The sequence below is a fragment of the Arvicola amphibius genome, chromosome 8, assembly GCF_903992535.2.
Source record: "Arvicola amphibius chromosome 8, mArvAmp1.2, whole genome shotgun sequence".
NCBI lineage: Eukaryota > Metazoa > Chordata > Mammalia > Rodentia > Cricetidae > Arvicola > Arvicola amphibius.
In genome coordinates, this window is record NC_052054.1 from 33,292,022 (window position 1) to 33,306,678 (window position 14,657).

The 14,657-nt window shown below is 39.5% G+C and overlaps 1 protein-coding gene across 13 annotated transcripts in view; it reads left to right on the forward strand.

The window, feature by feature from the left end:
* Positions 1-14,657, forward strand: part of Epb41l2 (erythrocyte membrane protein band 4.1 like 2) — a 176,504-nt gene that overhangs the window by 91,546 nt on the left and 70,301 nt on the right. For all 13 annotated transcript variants that reach the window (XM_038338552.1, XM_038338550.1, XM_038338556.1 and 10 more), the window contains one exon: positions 399-614. In XM_038338552.1, the coding sequence (XP_038194480.1) occupies positions 399-614 (216 nt within the window). The remainder of the gene's footprint in view (positions 1-398; positions 615-14,657) is intronic.

Sequence of the window (14,657 nt, forward strand, 5' to 3'; positions counted from 1 at the left end):
TTGTTTGTCTGTGGAAGCCTAGGTTTTCCTGTGGTTTAAGCTTTTAGAAATTTTGTTATCTCAGTGCTACTTGTAGTATAATACTGGGATATAGCTTCTTTTATTTATCCATTTAATGCCCGAATAACTAATCTGGCAAAATGAAGGACAGAAAGTACTCTTTCTTGCATAAGTTTTGAGTCTTAAAAGGCTTAAATTAAAGTGATTAGATGTATGATCATAATTCCCATTAAAGATTCTCCTTGGGGCCAAGGTTGTATCTAGAGTGATTGCCTACCACATTCAGAACCCAGAATAAGTTACCAGCACTAAAGAGAAAAGTGAATTTTGATTCTTTTTCCTATGTTGTCTTCTACATGTCAGTTAACTTTAATGTGGACTAAATTTTTTCCTGGTAGCCTGCTGAAGAAGTAAGGAAGGACAGAGAAGAGGAAAAGATAAAGGAAACCCAGGAAGACAAACTGGAAGGAGAGGCAGCAAAGAGGGAGACCAAGGAAGTACAGACCAGTGAGCAGAAAGTGGAGGTGGCTTCTCAGAAAGCTGCCAAGAAGACCAAGGCTGTCCTGGCCAAAGTGACCCTCCTAGATGGCACCGAATACAGCTGTGACCTTGAGGTGAGGCAGGAACTGAGCTGAGAGAGTCCTCTCAGTAGGCGGAATGAAGGTATTCTGTCTGCTCTGTGGTGTCATGGCACAGGGAACACGTTTCTCGTTGCCTCAAGTTCCCACAGGCCAGTATGTTTACTTCCTTTTAAACACAATAACAACTATGTAGAAGAGTCGTCATTTGCATTTCACACAGCGCTTCTTGACCAGGGTGGAGTGGGAATAAGGTTATGCTCCGTGCTCACTGCTTGTGTGGTGTGTGTCTGTTCTGAATAACCAGCTCTGACTGTTACCTTGGTAGGATGTCTTACGGGAGAAAGGATAGTTGTAAGTTGATTTTTAGAATAGTGAAATTTTAGCAGTAAATTCTTATCCTGAGAAAGAGAATGATGTAAACCTAGGTCATTAATTTTGTTTATGATTTGTAAAACAGATAATTTATTAGCACTGGGTTCTTAGGATTTGTCTTAGCTTATTTATTTTCAGAGTAACATTTACTCACATGACATACACTAATATGTCCACTGAAATACTTTGAATGGATAGTGATGTTTCATGTATGATGCCATTCTCAGTGTTACTGTGGGCATATAAAAGCTTAGACTCAGTAACTGCCAGGTGGTGGAGGAGCCAGCTTGCAGCTTTGCTACCTTGGTCCTGGAGTTTGTGAACAGGCCTGCAGGGTTGCAGTTTTGTCTGTCCCACAGGTGTCTATCTTTCTTACTCCCTTTAGTTGTAGTGATGAGGCAAGAAGGCCTGCTTTTCGTCCCGCCCGGCTCCCTCACGGCTAGCTCAGCCCTGGAAATAACACACAAATTGTATTCATTTAAACATTGCCTGGCTCATTAGTTTCAGCCTCTTATTGGCTAATTCTCACATCTTGCTTTAACCCATATTTAGAGATCTGTGTAGCACCATGAGGTGGTGGCTTACCGAGAAAGATCTCAACCCGTGTCCATCTCGGAGAGGAGAGCTATGGCTTCTGCCTGAGGCGTCTGCCTGACTCTGCTTTCTTTCTCCCACAATTCTGTTCTGTCTACTCCGCCTACCTAATTTTCTGTCCTATCAAAGGGCCAAGACAGTTTCTTTATTAACCAATGAAAGTGACACACAGACAGATGACCCTGCTCCATCATTTAGTCTTCTGTAGATGATTTAAAAGAATACACCAATTTCTTGGCATTCGTAGTTTAACAACTTGATAAAAAACATCTGTGGCTATCTAGTTGAACAATGGTTTTATAATATATGAGTATTTTATATTGCCAAGCGAAGATTCGCTGAGCATTTATAGTTCTTTTCTTTATTTTTCTGTATTCTGTCTAGACCTTCTAGTCACCAAGTGTGTAATTGTTCTGATACTTGAGGCATTTCAAAAATAGAGTAGCAAAGAATTAAAAATCCTTGTCTTAGTTGGTTCTTGGTGTTATAGCAAAAATCTTTAGGAAAGATAATTTTTTATTTTGGTTTTTCGTGACAGGGTTTCTCCATAGCTTTGGAACCTGTCCTGGAACTGGCTCTTGTAGACCAGTCTGGCCTTGAACTTACAGAGATCTGCCTGCCTCTGCCTCCTGAATGCTGGGATTAAAGGTGTGCACTGCCACCACCCTGCCAGGAAAAGTAATTTTTAAAGACTAGATTCCAGTAATTCTCAACCTGTAGGTTATGACCCCTTTGGGGTTGCATACCAGATATCCTGCATATCAGATATTTATGTAATGATTCGTAACAGTAGCAAAATTAGTTATAAAGTAGCAGTGAAATGATCTAATGGGTGTGGGTCATTACAACACTAGAAACAGTATTAAAAGGTCAAAGCATTAGGAAGGTTGAGAGCCACTGGAGTAGACTGAGAAATCCATGATCAAGGTGTCAATAGAGCAGTATGTGAGGAGGAGCTGCTTTCTGTTTCCATGATGGCACCTTTATACTAATCTCTCATGTGCTGCAAGGAGTGCAACTGTGTTCCTGCATGGTAGAAGGAACCTAGCAGCTCCTTTAACCTTTGTGTGAGGGCACTAAGGTCATTCATGAAGATGGAACCATCATGACTTCAGAGGCTCTACCTCTTACTCTCACAACTCAGACTGCTGACATCAGCTTAAACAGAGAACCTCATGCATACTCACTAAAACTCGGAATAAGACAAGGGTGTCCCCTCTCTCCATACCTATTCAGTATCATGCTTGAAGTCTTAGCTAGAGCAGTAAGACAACTGAAGGAGATCAAGGTACAAATAGGAAAGGAAGAAGGTGAAGTGTGTGTGTAGATGATAAGATTTTATGTACATAAACGATCCTAAAAACTCCACCAGGATACTTGTATAACAAACAGCTTCAGTAAAGTATTAGGATACAGAAGCAACACAAAGAATATTCTTTCCTTTTTTCTTGATTGTATATATATATATATATATATATATTTTTTTTTTTTTTTTTTTGGTTTTTTTTTGGTTTTTTTTTTTTTTTTTTGGTTTTTTGAGACAGGGTTTCACTGTAGTTTTAGAGCCTGTCCTGGAACTAGCTCTTGTAGACCAGGCTGGCCTCGAACTCACAGAGATCCGCCTGCCTCTGCCTCCCAAGTGCTGGGATTAAAGGCGTGCGCCACCACCGCCCGGCTTGATTGTATATTGTTGCAAATTTACTGTTTTAACTTTTTTCTTCAAACCAACAAAGTTTTATTTATCATTTCTCTTTATTTTCTGTTTTGAAGCATTTTACTTTTCTTCGAAGTTTTTCATAGTTTTGATTTAAAATTTTAAATGTGTGAGTATACACATGGATGAGTTAAGGATACAATCTTTTCTTTTCAGATCCTAGTTTTTTGTTACATTGTGCTCAGTGTGTGGTCTACAGTGGAGGTTCTGTTGTATTAAGAGTTCCTTGGAAGCATGGTGTCCAGTCAGCATGGTTCTTACTGAGTTTGCTAAGCTTGGCATCCTTCTTTTTCCTTTTCTTGTTTTGTTTTTTCGAGACAGGGTTTCTCTGTAGCGTTGGAGCCTGTCCTGGAACTAGCTCTTGTAGACCAGGCTGGCCTCAAACTCACAGAGATCCCCCTGCCTCTGCCTCCCGAGTGCTGCAGCATGGTGGCATTCTTTTCTTTATATAAAGTTTTTTGGATCTGTCCTTGATCAGATTAAGTCTTTTTTGTTGTCTGTGCTGTTTAACTCCTTTGATTATTGGTTCCTAAGTTTGTTAAAATGGCTCTGGAATGGTTTCTTTGGTAATTTGCCTTAGTATTCCTGTAAATTTATATTTCCTAAAATCTTAGGCTAGATTATTAGACTGTTCAAAATTATATATTCTTGCATAGTTTTTCTTATTGCTTTATTAAACTTTAAATTCCTTTTGCTTGGTAATAGTATTACTGTAGTAACTGTATTTTGGTTAGAAATTACCTGGTCCATCTTCTGCCATTTCTTTTAAATTGGAAGTGACTTTCTTTTAAAAATTACAGTCTGTCTTTTAAATGATGAATTTGCACAAGTTTTTTTTTTCATAGTACCAGTGTATATGATTGAATCCTACCTTGGGATATTTATGCCTTTGCTTGCTACCCTTTTTCTTTCTTCTTCTTTTGGGATTGTCTATACTATACAGACAAACTGATTTGAAGTTTGCTCCTATGTGTCCGTTCCCCCCCCCCCCCCCCCCCCCCCCCCCCCGTCGTCTTTAGTCTAGATTTATTAGCTCTGTGATCTCATTTAAGAATACTACAAAGTAAAAGTGTATCTGGTAGTCTTCTGTGATAGATTCTGTTTCTCTCAGGGAATCAGTTTGCTGTGTTGCCCAACTGTTGCAGAGCTGAAGTAGTATCCAGGGATAGAAGCTGCAACTTAGTTCTGTAATTCACCAAGAACTAAATATGTTAGAGAAATAGTAAGAGTCTTGTAATTTTATGAGAGTCTTACTTTACATTATCTTTTTAAAATATGGGATTGTTTAACATGTTTTTGAACAAAAGCATTTTAAGAACAAACTTTTACAGTCAGTATATCATAAATCACCATCATAGCAATTGTGTTGAGTGAATATCTTACTCTTCAAGTACAAAGCAAAACAGAGTTGAGTAGATGCTCCGGACTCTATCCTGAAGAAGATATCATGCACCAACAGCTCACTTGAGTTCTGAGCAGGGACTTGAATATCTGAACATAGAGTGTAATTCATCACATTCTAGTAGATGTTGGAGCAGTGTAGAGGATATGAGTAGGATTCCTTTGTAATTATTGTCTCTTTCATCTAATTTTTGTTGTTGTGGGTCTTTGGTTGCTTGGCGACATTACTTTGGGTCTACTTCTCATCAGACCTGCTCTATTTCCTCTTGAGCAGTGGAGCCCAGAGGTTGATGAGCCGCGGTCGGGTGCGCTCATGCTTTCCTGTCTAGTGCTGGCCTAGACACTTGACTGATGTGCTGATGGTGCTTATCTGTGGTTCTGGAGATCCACGCCGGAAACTAGTGTCTGAGTACCATTTGAGGAAGTTGGTGTGGGAAACTGTAGCTATTAATAATGAATTTTTGAGCATTGAGAAAGGCACATACAGCGTAAGGCATATGCTTTTTTGGCTTGGGAGAACTGTCAGTAAAAGTTGTATTTCTCTTATGGTTTTCCAGATGAATATAGTTCTTCTTTCATTTCTGTATGTACTTGTGTTAATTTTTAGTTACCCTTAGATGATTTGACATGCACAGTAAAGACCTAATGATTTTTACTTGAGACCTAAACAGTGGTAGAGGGGAACCATTAGAAAACTGACCATTAGCTTGGCTTGGCTCCTTTAATACCAGCACTCTGGGAGGCAGAGACAGGTGGATCAAGTTTGAGGCAGGCCTGGTCTACAGAGTTAATTTTGGGATGACCAGGACTTCACAGAGAAATGCTGTCTCAAAAAACAAATATTAAAAGAAAATCAGCCACTGCAGAAACTCATGAAAGGTGGAATGTTTAGATTCATGAGTTTTTTTGAAGTTTTGGAAGACCTCAATTATTAGTATAAGATTAAAACTGACCAAAGGCGAGTATGCCGTTTAAAATTTGGAACATGTTAGCTGTGTTGTTGTAGTAACCGTGTTTTGAGGGTGTCAAAAATTCACTGCATTGGTTAGCATATTTTTATAGGTGACAGTTTAATCTGTTGTCTTTATAATATTGGGTCAGTTTGGCAAGTTCCTGTTCGTATTACTTATAAGTGTTTTTGTCAACAACGAGAGGGCTGTGTCCCGCCACCCGGCCGCCGGCTAGCTTTACACCCAAAATAATTACACGGAAACTGTATTCTTTTAAAACACTGCCTGGCCCATTATCTGTAGCCTCTTACTGGTTAATTCTCACATCTTCCTTTAACCCATATTTAGTAATCCGTGTAAGCACCACGAGGTGTGGCTTACCAGGAGAGATCTTAACCTGCGTCCATCTCAGAGAGGAGAATCATGGCGACTGCATATGGCGACTGCCTGAAGCGTCTCCTCAACTCTGCTTCCTTTTTCCCACAGTTCTGTTCTGTCTATTCCGCCTACCTAATTTTCTGTCTTTTAAAGGGCCAAGGCAGTATCTTTATTAATTAACCAATGAAAGTAACATAGACAGATAACTCTCCTCCATCACCCACCTTTAACTATGTGATGTAAGTGTTGCTGTATAATACTGAATGTTTTTTAATGCTAGGAAACATAATTCTGGGAGATGTTTTTTGTCTTACCTAAACATCATTTCTGCTACCTAGGTCACTGTATACATAGGTAGAATTAATGTGTTCATATATATTATTTTTTACTGGTTTGTAAATATAATATATTTAAAAATATAACTATAATATATATACATATATAATATATAATTGTATATATAACATTTATATGTCTATATACCCATCAATATCCATTCTTCTCCTGTGAATGTATATGTGATGTGTATGCATGTAAACATACATATTTTTTTTTTAAAAGATGGGCTTAAGTTACTAAGGACGGCCTCAGACTCCTGAGCTGAAGATGTTGTGTCCTCATTCCTCAGCTTTCCTGAGTAGCTGACAGTATAGACATACATATGACTTTCCCTTACTCTTATGGCTTTCTGTTTCAAAAAATTTTTTTTCTCCCAGGGACGACCTGAATCCGTTCCTTCTGCTCTTGAGCCTCAGGAACTTGATAAAGACAGCTGTCAAGTAAACTGGTTTTCAGGACCTGTAGGTGGAGTTTCCCTGTCCTGCAGTTGCTCAAAAATAATCACTCAGAAGCTCAATATTAATTAGAAATGTTCAGCCGATAGCTCAGGCTTGTTACTAACTAACTCGTACACTTAAGTTAACTGTACTTCTTACCTATGCTTTGCCCCATGGATTTGTACTCCCGTTACAGTGTGCCCATCTTGCTCTCTCTGTGTTTGCTGGCGACTCTTCTTCCTGCACCCTTCTTTATCCTGGTATCCTCAGTTTGCTTGTCCTGCCTAACTTTGTCCTGCCTAACTTTGTCCTGCCTTGCTATAGGCCGCCAGTCAACTGCTTTATTACTTAATGAGAGTAGTACATATTCACAGTGTAGAGAAGGATATTCCAAAACGAAAACCTTTGTCATTGAAGTTGGTGTTCTTCTGAGGAAGGACAGTGCAGGTGAAAATTAATAGGGTAAAAGAATGCTTCAGACATTTGCCAGCCTCCCAGAGGTGGAGGTGACAAGTAGATTGGATAGCGGTGCATTGTTAGTGAGGGTTATAGTTAAGCTAAAAAAATTTACTGTGGAAATGGCTTGATTGTCATGCTCTCTCTGGCTTATGAAGCAATAATTTATTATGACTTCATGCATTTCCTTTTATCCAGAGCTTAGTATATTTTCATAATTTTTTTCACATTGTTAAGGACCTTTTTGTAATTGTTCATGAAAGTTGCTATTTATGTTTTACTTTATCATCTGTTGATAAATTTAATAATATACTTGTATTTTAAATCTTACTTTTGAGGATTATTATTATTACTGTTTTTGAGAAAGTCTCAAAGTGTGTTTAGCCCTGGTTGGCTTGGAACTCTCCATGTAGAGGTTTACCTGCCTCTGCCTCCAGGGTGTTGAGATGAAAGGTGTGTACCATCCTATAACAATATCCAATGAGGATTATTATATTTTTTAATGAAAGTTATATCAACTTTTATCTTATTAAGTTATTTAAGTGATATATGACAACCTAATTTGGTACTAGAGCTTAGTTGCAAGGAATATTCTGCTGACTCCAGACACTTGGCTGTAGGACTCTCTGTGATGCTGCTGTTGAAGTCATTTACACACTTGGTGTGCTAAAACAGCGGGTTCTTTCCTCTAAGGAAAAGTACAGTAAGGTTTATTTGAAGTCTTGGGTCTAGCCAGGAGATTGTTTACTTTCCTGGTGACTCTTTATATGTCTTGGACAAGTAACTTCCTGCCTTTTCTTCTATTCTCAGATTGCAAAGTAAGAATGAAAACATTGGTTTCCTTCATTTCTAGGATTGAGCTGGGTTTTCTAGCATTTGCAAATCTGTATATATGTTTTAGAGTTGGAAAATTAGTGTGGATGTTCAGGAAACTTTTGAAGCGTGAGTGCATGTGCATTCTGAGTAAAGGCTCACATTTTCCTCTGGCATCTGCGAGTTTTTCCCACATGTTGATTTTGTCTGAGAATTGAAGGCATTGTTGTAACCCACACAGGAATGTCATAACAATTTTTCCTAAGGCAATCAGAATACAAGCTCTCAACAGCAGTGTTCTGTGGTGAAAGTATTCATCAGAAAGCAGAGAATGTGTCAAGGTCCCCAGGCCGCCTGATTTTGGGTCTCAGAAATCCTATTTGGTATCCTTGTTTTCTGAAGTGGTATGTGTTTGTGTCTACGTTTGTCTCCCCAGGTTTGTTTTCAGACTACCGTCGTGACACTTATAGGTTGATACAGTTACATCTATTCAGTTATTCACATACTTTTGGAGGATCTAGAAGTTGTGATACTCCATAAAATCCCACATAGAAGTGGGGGTGGAGAGGGAAGGAGAGAGGAGACTGTGTGTGTGTGTGTGTGTGTGTGTGTGTGTGTGTGTGTGTGTTGAAACTGGGAATAATTTATGTGTAAATTTAAAATTTCAGTGACTAGATTCAAATGTAGTATGTCTGACCAACTCTCCACTCCTTTAGAGTAGTAACAAAAGGGTTTAAGTGATAGTTTTGTCCAAGGACTTGATTTTTAAAGTGGGTAAAGGTGTCATGCCATGACTAGGAACATGAAGTTTTTAGTCCCACTTGAAGAAGCTGTAGAGCTTAGAGCTGTGGGAGCTGGCCTGGCCCCATAAGCAGGCCACTTTGTAGTTGGTCACTCAGGCTTTCTGTGTCCTCCCTGGACATAAAGAGATCTCATCCTGTACTTCCTAAGTTGTCTATTCTCCTTTAAGTTTCTGGTCATATAATCTGTCTTCTGTGTTCCTCATCTATATGACTCCTCGGGGGCTTACGATGTCTGACTCAAATCCAGCTCTCAGAGTGCTTTCTCTTCCTGTGAACCTATTTGTGGGTTTGTTCATCATTCACGCAGCGTCCTGTGAAAGACTCTCCAGTGCTGTTGAACAGCTGCCGAGCCCTTGTTGATTCTTCTTTCACCTAAGTCTGCTTCCTTTTCCTCTTCAGAACGAAAATGTAAGACTGCCCAAGTCATGGCTCCTAGAAACTAATTATTTCCATTTACTTTCTTGTATATTTAAATACGTAAAAAAAAATTGAAGACAGGGTTTCTCTGTGTGGAACTTGCTCTGGCTCTGTGGCTCAGGCTTGCCTAGAACTCAGAAATTTACCTTCTTCTGCCTCTAGAGGGACTAAAGGTATGTGCCACCACACGTGGGTACATTTGTATATTTTTTATCCTTCTTTCCTAAGATACCTTGATTACATTTTCTTTTTTGTGTTCCTAATCTGTTTTTTCCTTCTACCCCACCTCCCTATGACTGTGCTTTTTAAATGCTTAATAACAGTTGACTGACTTGTAGAAATTCTTTAAGGCCTTAATGAATGAAAACAGGTTCATTATGTTTCTGAGAAGGGTTGGCCAAGTTCAGGAGTAAGAGCATGCTACAGAGATGAGCCCCCAGGAATTGGTAGCCTGGTGAGAAATGTGCACTCCAGTAGTTGGGAGTTCTGGAGTTCTTTGCTTTCCTTGAAGTAAATTGCTGACTGGGTTGGGCTTGAAAAGGTGAATTTATTATGATTCCTATCTTTAATAATGTTTCCTCTTGAAAGGATAGTTTGAATTTTGAGTAGTAATGAAATTCTGTAATACTCTTTCCACTCTTGTTTTCAAAATACCAGGATTGGTTTTCTTCCTCTGAATCAATAGTATTTTGAAAGCAATAAACTTACCATTTGAAAGTCACTTGTAGCTATGAGTAGTCTTCACCTCTTTTCTTACTGATTTTCCTCCCAGGCACTGAGACTGGATGATTAGCATTCGGTAGCATTGACTGTAACCACCGTTGGTAGTGAATGGAAAAAGAAAGAAGGACTTGGCTGCTCCTAGGTGTGGTGGTGGTGAAGGTTTATTGTAGATAAGAGGGAGAGCCAAGCCACAGTCAAGGACATCTGGAAGAGCCCAGAGTGATCCTGACCCTGAGTCTGGCTCTGTAAGAAGACAGCAGAGGGGAGAGGGGCGAGCCAGGAGAGTAAAGGGTAGACAGAAAGACTGAGTAACCAAGATGTCTGGATTCTATAGGGAAGAGGCACGGTGGAGGCAGCGTATATATAAGTGACTGCTGAAGGCCGGGGGTGCTGAGAGAACCTAGATGGTGGCCAGGCCACTTCACTATGTCAGGCACGCAGTTACCCTGGTCCTTGGCTTGAGACCTAACAAGTAGCAGAAAAGCAGCTACTCTTTGGGTTGTTTCCTCTTTAGGCAGTGGAGGACTATGTAAGTTGCTGTGGGAGACAGAGGTCCAGAATACAGTTTGGAAAGTCTGCATGGGCATGTTTTTCCCTCTCCAGTACAGAGGAATTAAAAAAACTGTTGAGGCCTTCTTTCAGTCACAGCACCACAAATATGCACAACTAAACCCCAAGCTTTAGCTAAGATTTATCAGATGAAGTGGTAAGATGCAGTCTTCCATGTAACAACAGAATGTGTTAGGGAAGATTATGTGCTTCCTTTACTTATACAGAGGGAAGCTATATTAAGATCTCTTAGAGTCTACTAAAAGATAGCCTATACCATACACTGTCAGCTTTTGTCCACTGGCTTTATGGGACCAGTGTTGTCATTTTTGAGCTAGGCATGCTTCTCTTGACTGGCTTTAACTAGGGCTAGTCCTATCGTTCAAAGTCACGGAATATATCACTTGTAAGTAAGTGTATCATTAAATTCAGTTCTCAGCTACGCTAATCTTACTGCGAGGTACCTTACCATCTATGGGAGAGGTTGTGAAGAGAGAGAAAGAAATGCCGATTAACCTCCTACCCTCTGAGTCTGTTTTCTCTTGTGAATTCTGGTGGGTGTGGTGGTGGTGGTGGCAGTTCTGGTGGTGGTTGAATGAGAGAATGAGTGTGTATGCATTTGCACACTTACATAGTCACATATACTATATTTAATAGTTTCTATAGGAATCAGTGCTAAATGTGTGTTTTCAGTTCTAAGTCTTAGTTTCAGTAATAAATTTTCTATAATGAGTATATTTTATTACAGGACTAAAATAAACTTGTGGATTCTTACCTTGAATGTAAATACATACTAAATAAAGTTAGTATAATAAAAATCTTTAAAGACATTTTATTAGTTTTGGCAGTTTCATGACTTCAGTTTTGACACTGTTGATGGTTTTCGTAAAAATGATTTTATAAGTGTTTATGTACTTTCATTATTCTCACAGGTGTCTGGATAATTATTTTGCATGTATGTATGGGTAGAATAGAGGTTTGCTATAGGAAATGAAAGGATGGAAATGCTATTCTGTTTAAAATATAAATTTTTTATTTTTGTTTTTCTTGCAAATCTGGTTGTTCGTGATCATCTAAAGGAGGTTGGCTCCCATAACTTCCACAGATCCCCAGAATTACACAACATAAAATCCTTTCTGTAAAATGACCTAGTATTTATATGTAGCTATGTACATCGTCCTGTATACTTTAACTCACTGCCAGATCACTTAGAATTATAATACAATGATGATACTGTCTGAGTAGTTAGTATATTGTATTGCTTTGAGAATGACAAGGAAAAATGTACGTGTATAGTCAGTCAGATTTTTTTCTCTCCAAATAGGACATTACTGGAGGCATCTCAACTTGGAGGAATATTTTGAGTACTTAGAATAACCTTTTCAAACTTATTTTTTTTCAGTGGTCAGGAAAACACAAGTGACTCATTTACTTGTAGAATTATGTATGTTCTAATCATATACAAAGAGGTCATTGGCTCCAGTTTCTTTTTGCCAGAATGTAAATGAACTTTGGAAACAGATTTGAGGACAGGTGACTCAGTTTGGTAGGAAAAGAATTCGGACAGTCATGTCCTGAGGCTGACTCCTTTCTCCTGCATATGGCTTTAGTTGATTTCCTCTACCCCACGACTGTGTATGGGATCTGTTTGCTCTGTGCATACCTTTGTTCCTTGGCCTTTGCTATTTGCACAGTGAGTGCAAAACGCATAGCTCTGGGCCAGCAATGTATGGATTGCATTGTGTACTTCCCATCACTGGCTTCTTGGCACACAATAAGGGCACTGTGGAGGGGCCTACAAGGGGACAGTGATGGTGTTTTATAAAACGCCAGTGGTGTGTGGCGTCCTCTGCAATCTGCTGGGGAAGCAGTTGCACAAATTCCTCTACGTTGAGAGGCCTCCAGAAATGTCATATTTTGGCTTCAGTAATGAATGCCACAAATAACAGCAGAGACACGGGAGACTTTACTCAATGTCTCAGATTTCAGTCTGCTTTTCTTTCGCTGGGGTCTGCTTTTTTTTTTTCTTTCTTTTTTAAAACTTTTTAAGAGAAACTTTGAATAAGCTAGTCTGCTCATCTTTAAATAAAATATTTTTGAAGACACATCTAAATTATTTTACTTTTTCCATCTCCTTTGCTTTTTTTCTAATGTATTATGCAACATCTACCAAAACAGAAACAAAAATCCCTGGGCTGGTGAGATGAGATGGCTAAGCCAGCGCAGTGCAAACATGAGGACCTGAGTTGAATTCCTAGTGTCCAGTTACAAAGCCCTGTGTGGCAGGCAACACGCTTGACTCCCAGTGCTAGGAAACAGAGACGGGGTCCCTTAGACTTGCTGGCCAGCAGTGTAGCTGAACCAGTGAGCTTCAGATTCTGTCAGACACCCATCTCAAGAATACGGTGGAGAACAATGAGGAAGATGCCTAGAGTTGACCTCTGGGACACACGTGCGTGTGCACCCTTCTCCACAGGTACATTCCTTGCATACACACATGAACTTACGCAGGTACATAGTATCTGATTGGCACCTATAAAGTAGACCAGCTCTTCCCTACTGTACCTTTCCCTTTCCTGGTTCTGTATTGCTTAGGTGTAGGGTGAGTTAGCCAGAGGCATATTGGGGATATAAATTGTTAAGCTTGTTGGAATTCAATTAAAAACTAAAACCCTTTCTTCAACATGTGCTTGGTAAGTTTTATGAACCTTTTTTTGTTACAGTACTTAGGATTGAACCAAGGGCCTCATAGATGCTAGACAAGGTTCTGCCACTGAGGTAGTGTCCCATTATAATTATGTGCTTTTACTGATTGGTGGACTTAAAAGTACTACATCATTAGAACAGAGACTGAAACTGGTCCTATAATTTTCAACATAAGAACAGTTATAAAGCAAAGAAGTGATGATATGAAACAACAGTGACGCTAATGTCTTAGTGAAAAAAGTGGAAGCCTAAGAACCCAGTTCACTTGTCAGTATAAATGGGGTGGAGCCTGCTCTTAGGACAAATGTGGAGTGGTTTTTTGCTTGTGTAGTTCTCCAAAGGTATCTATCTGGAAATGCTCTCATTTACTAAGGACAAGCTTATGTAGGTTTGTGGCCGATCTCCCAAACTCTTATTGGTAGTGAGTATTTGCTGTGGTTCTTGAATATCAGTAGGCTTGGTCATGAATGAGGACCCAGGAGATTGTGTATGACTGCCAGCCAGAACGTCTGAATTGTAGACTCAGCTCTGCCTAATATTTTCCTACTGGTTTATAAAGCAGCGAAGTGCTACTATAGAGGCATTGAGGCAAGATAGGCTTTTTCTTAAAGAACCCCGTCGCTGAAACTCAAAAGTGTGGGAGGGGCTGGAAGAGTGAGTGCCAGAGGCATGAAATAACATTCTTAAGGAAGTCACCAGAACGAGTGCCAGGACAGCCAGAGAAACCCTGTCTCGGGGGAACAAGTTGTGAAGGAAGAGAGTCAAACTATTAGGATACTGGATTAGATTTTATAGGAGAGGAAAATTTAGGAATTTGTTTAGAAGCAGAAGCAGAGTTTTGACATTGGAAAATAAGTTGAAAGGCTGGTAAAGTGGCTCAGTGCATTAGAGAACCTGCTGCCAACCCTTATCTTATTTCAGTCCACAGAGCCATGTCTGCAACTTGACCTCTGACCTCTGTGTGCCCTGTGGCACACACAAAACCCTTTTCTTTAAAATGAAGATAAAGGATTTGAGGGTTTTCTTTATGTGGGACAATGCCCCTAAACTGTAATGATAACCCACAAACCAACTATATATACTTTTAAAATTTTTTCTCACTTCCATCTCCTTCCCGCAATGTTTCCCATGTTTCATTCTCCAACCCTTCTGATACCCACAGACATTTTCAAAGTTACAGTCTCTCTCTATTGTTGGTATATATCTTCTCCACACAGAGGGCATAATTAGTCTTTTGTAAGGATAAGCCCAATTGATTATAAAGTACCAAGTGGTCAGCCCTGAAATCATACGTGCAAGCAATTCAGAAAGATGTATCTCTATATACAAATACACACAAACTGCTATTTTTGGGACAAGTTGTTGCATGCCTTTAATCCCAGCATTCGGGAGGTAGAGGCAGATGGATCTCTGTGAGTTCGAGG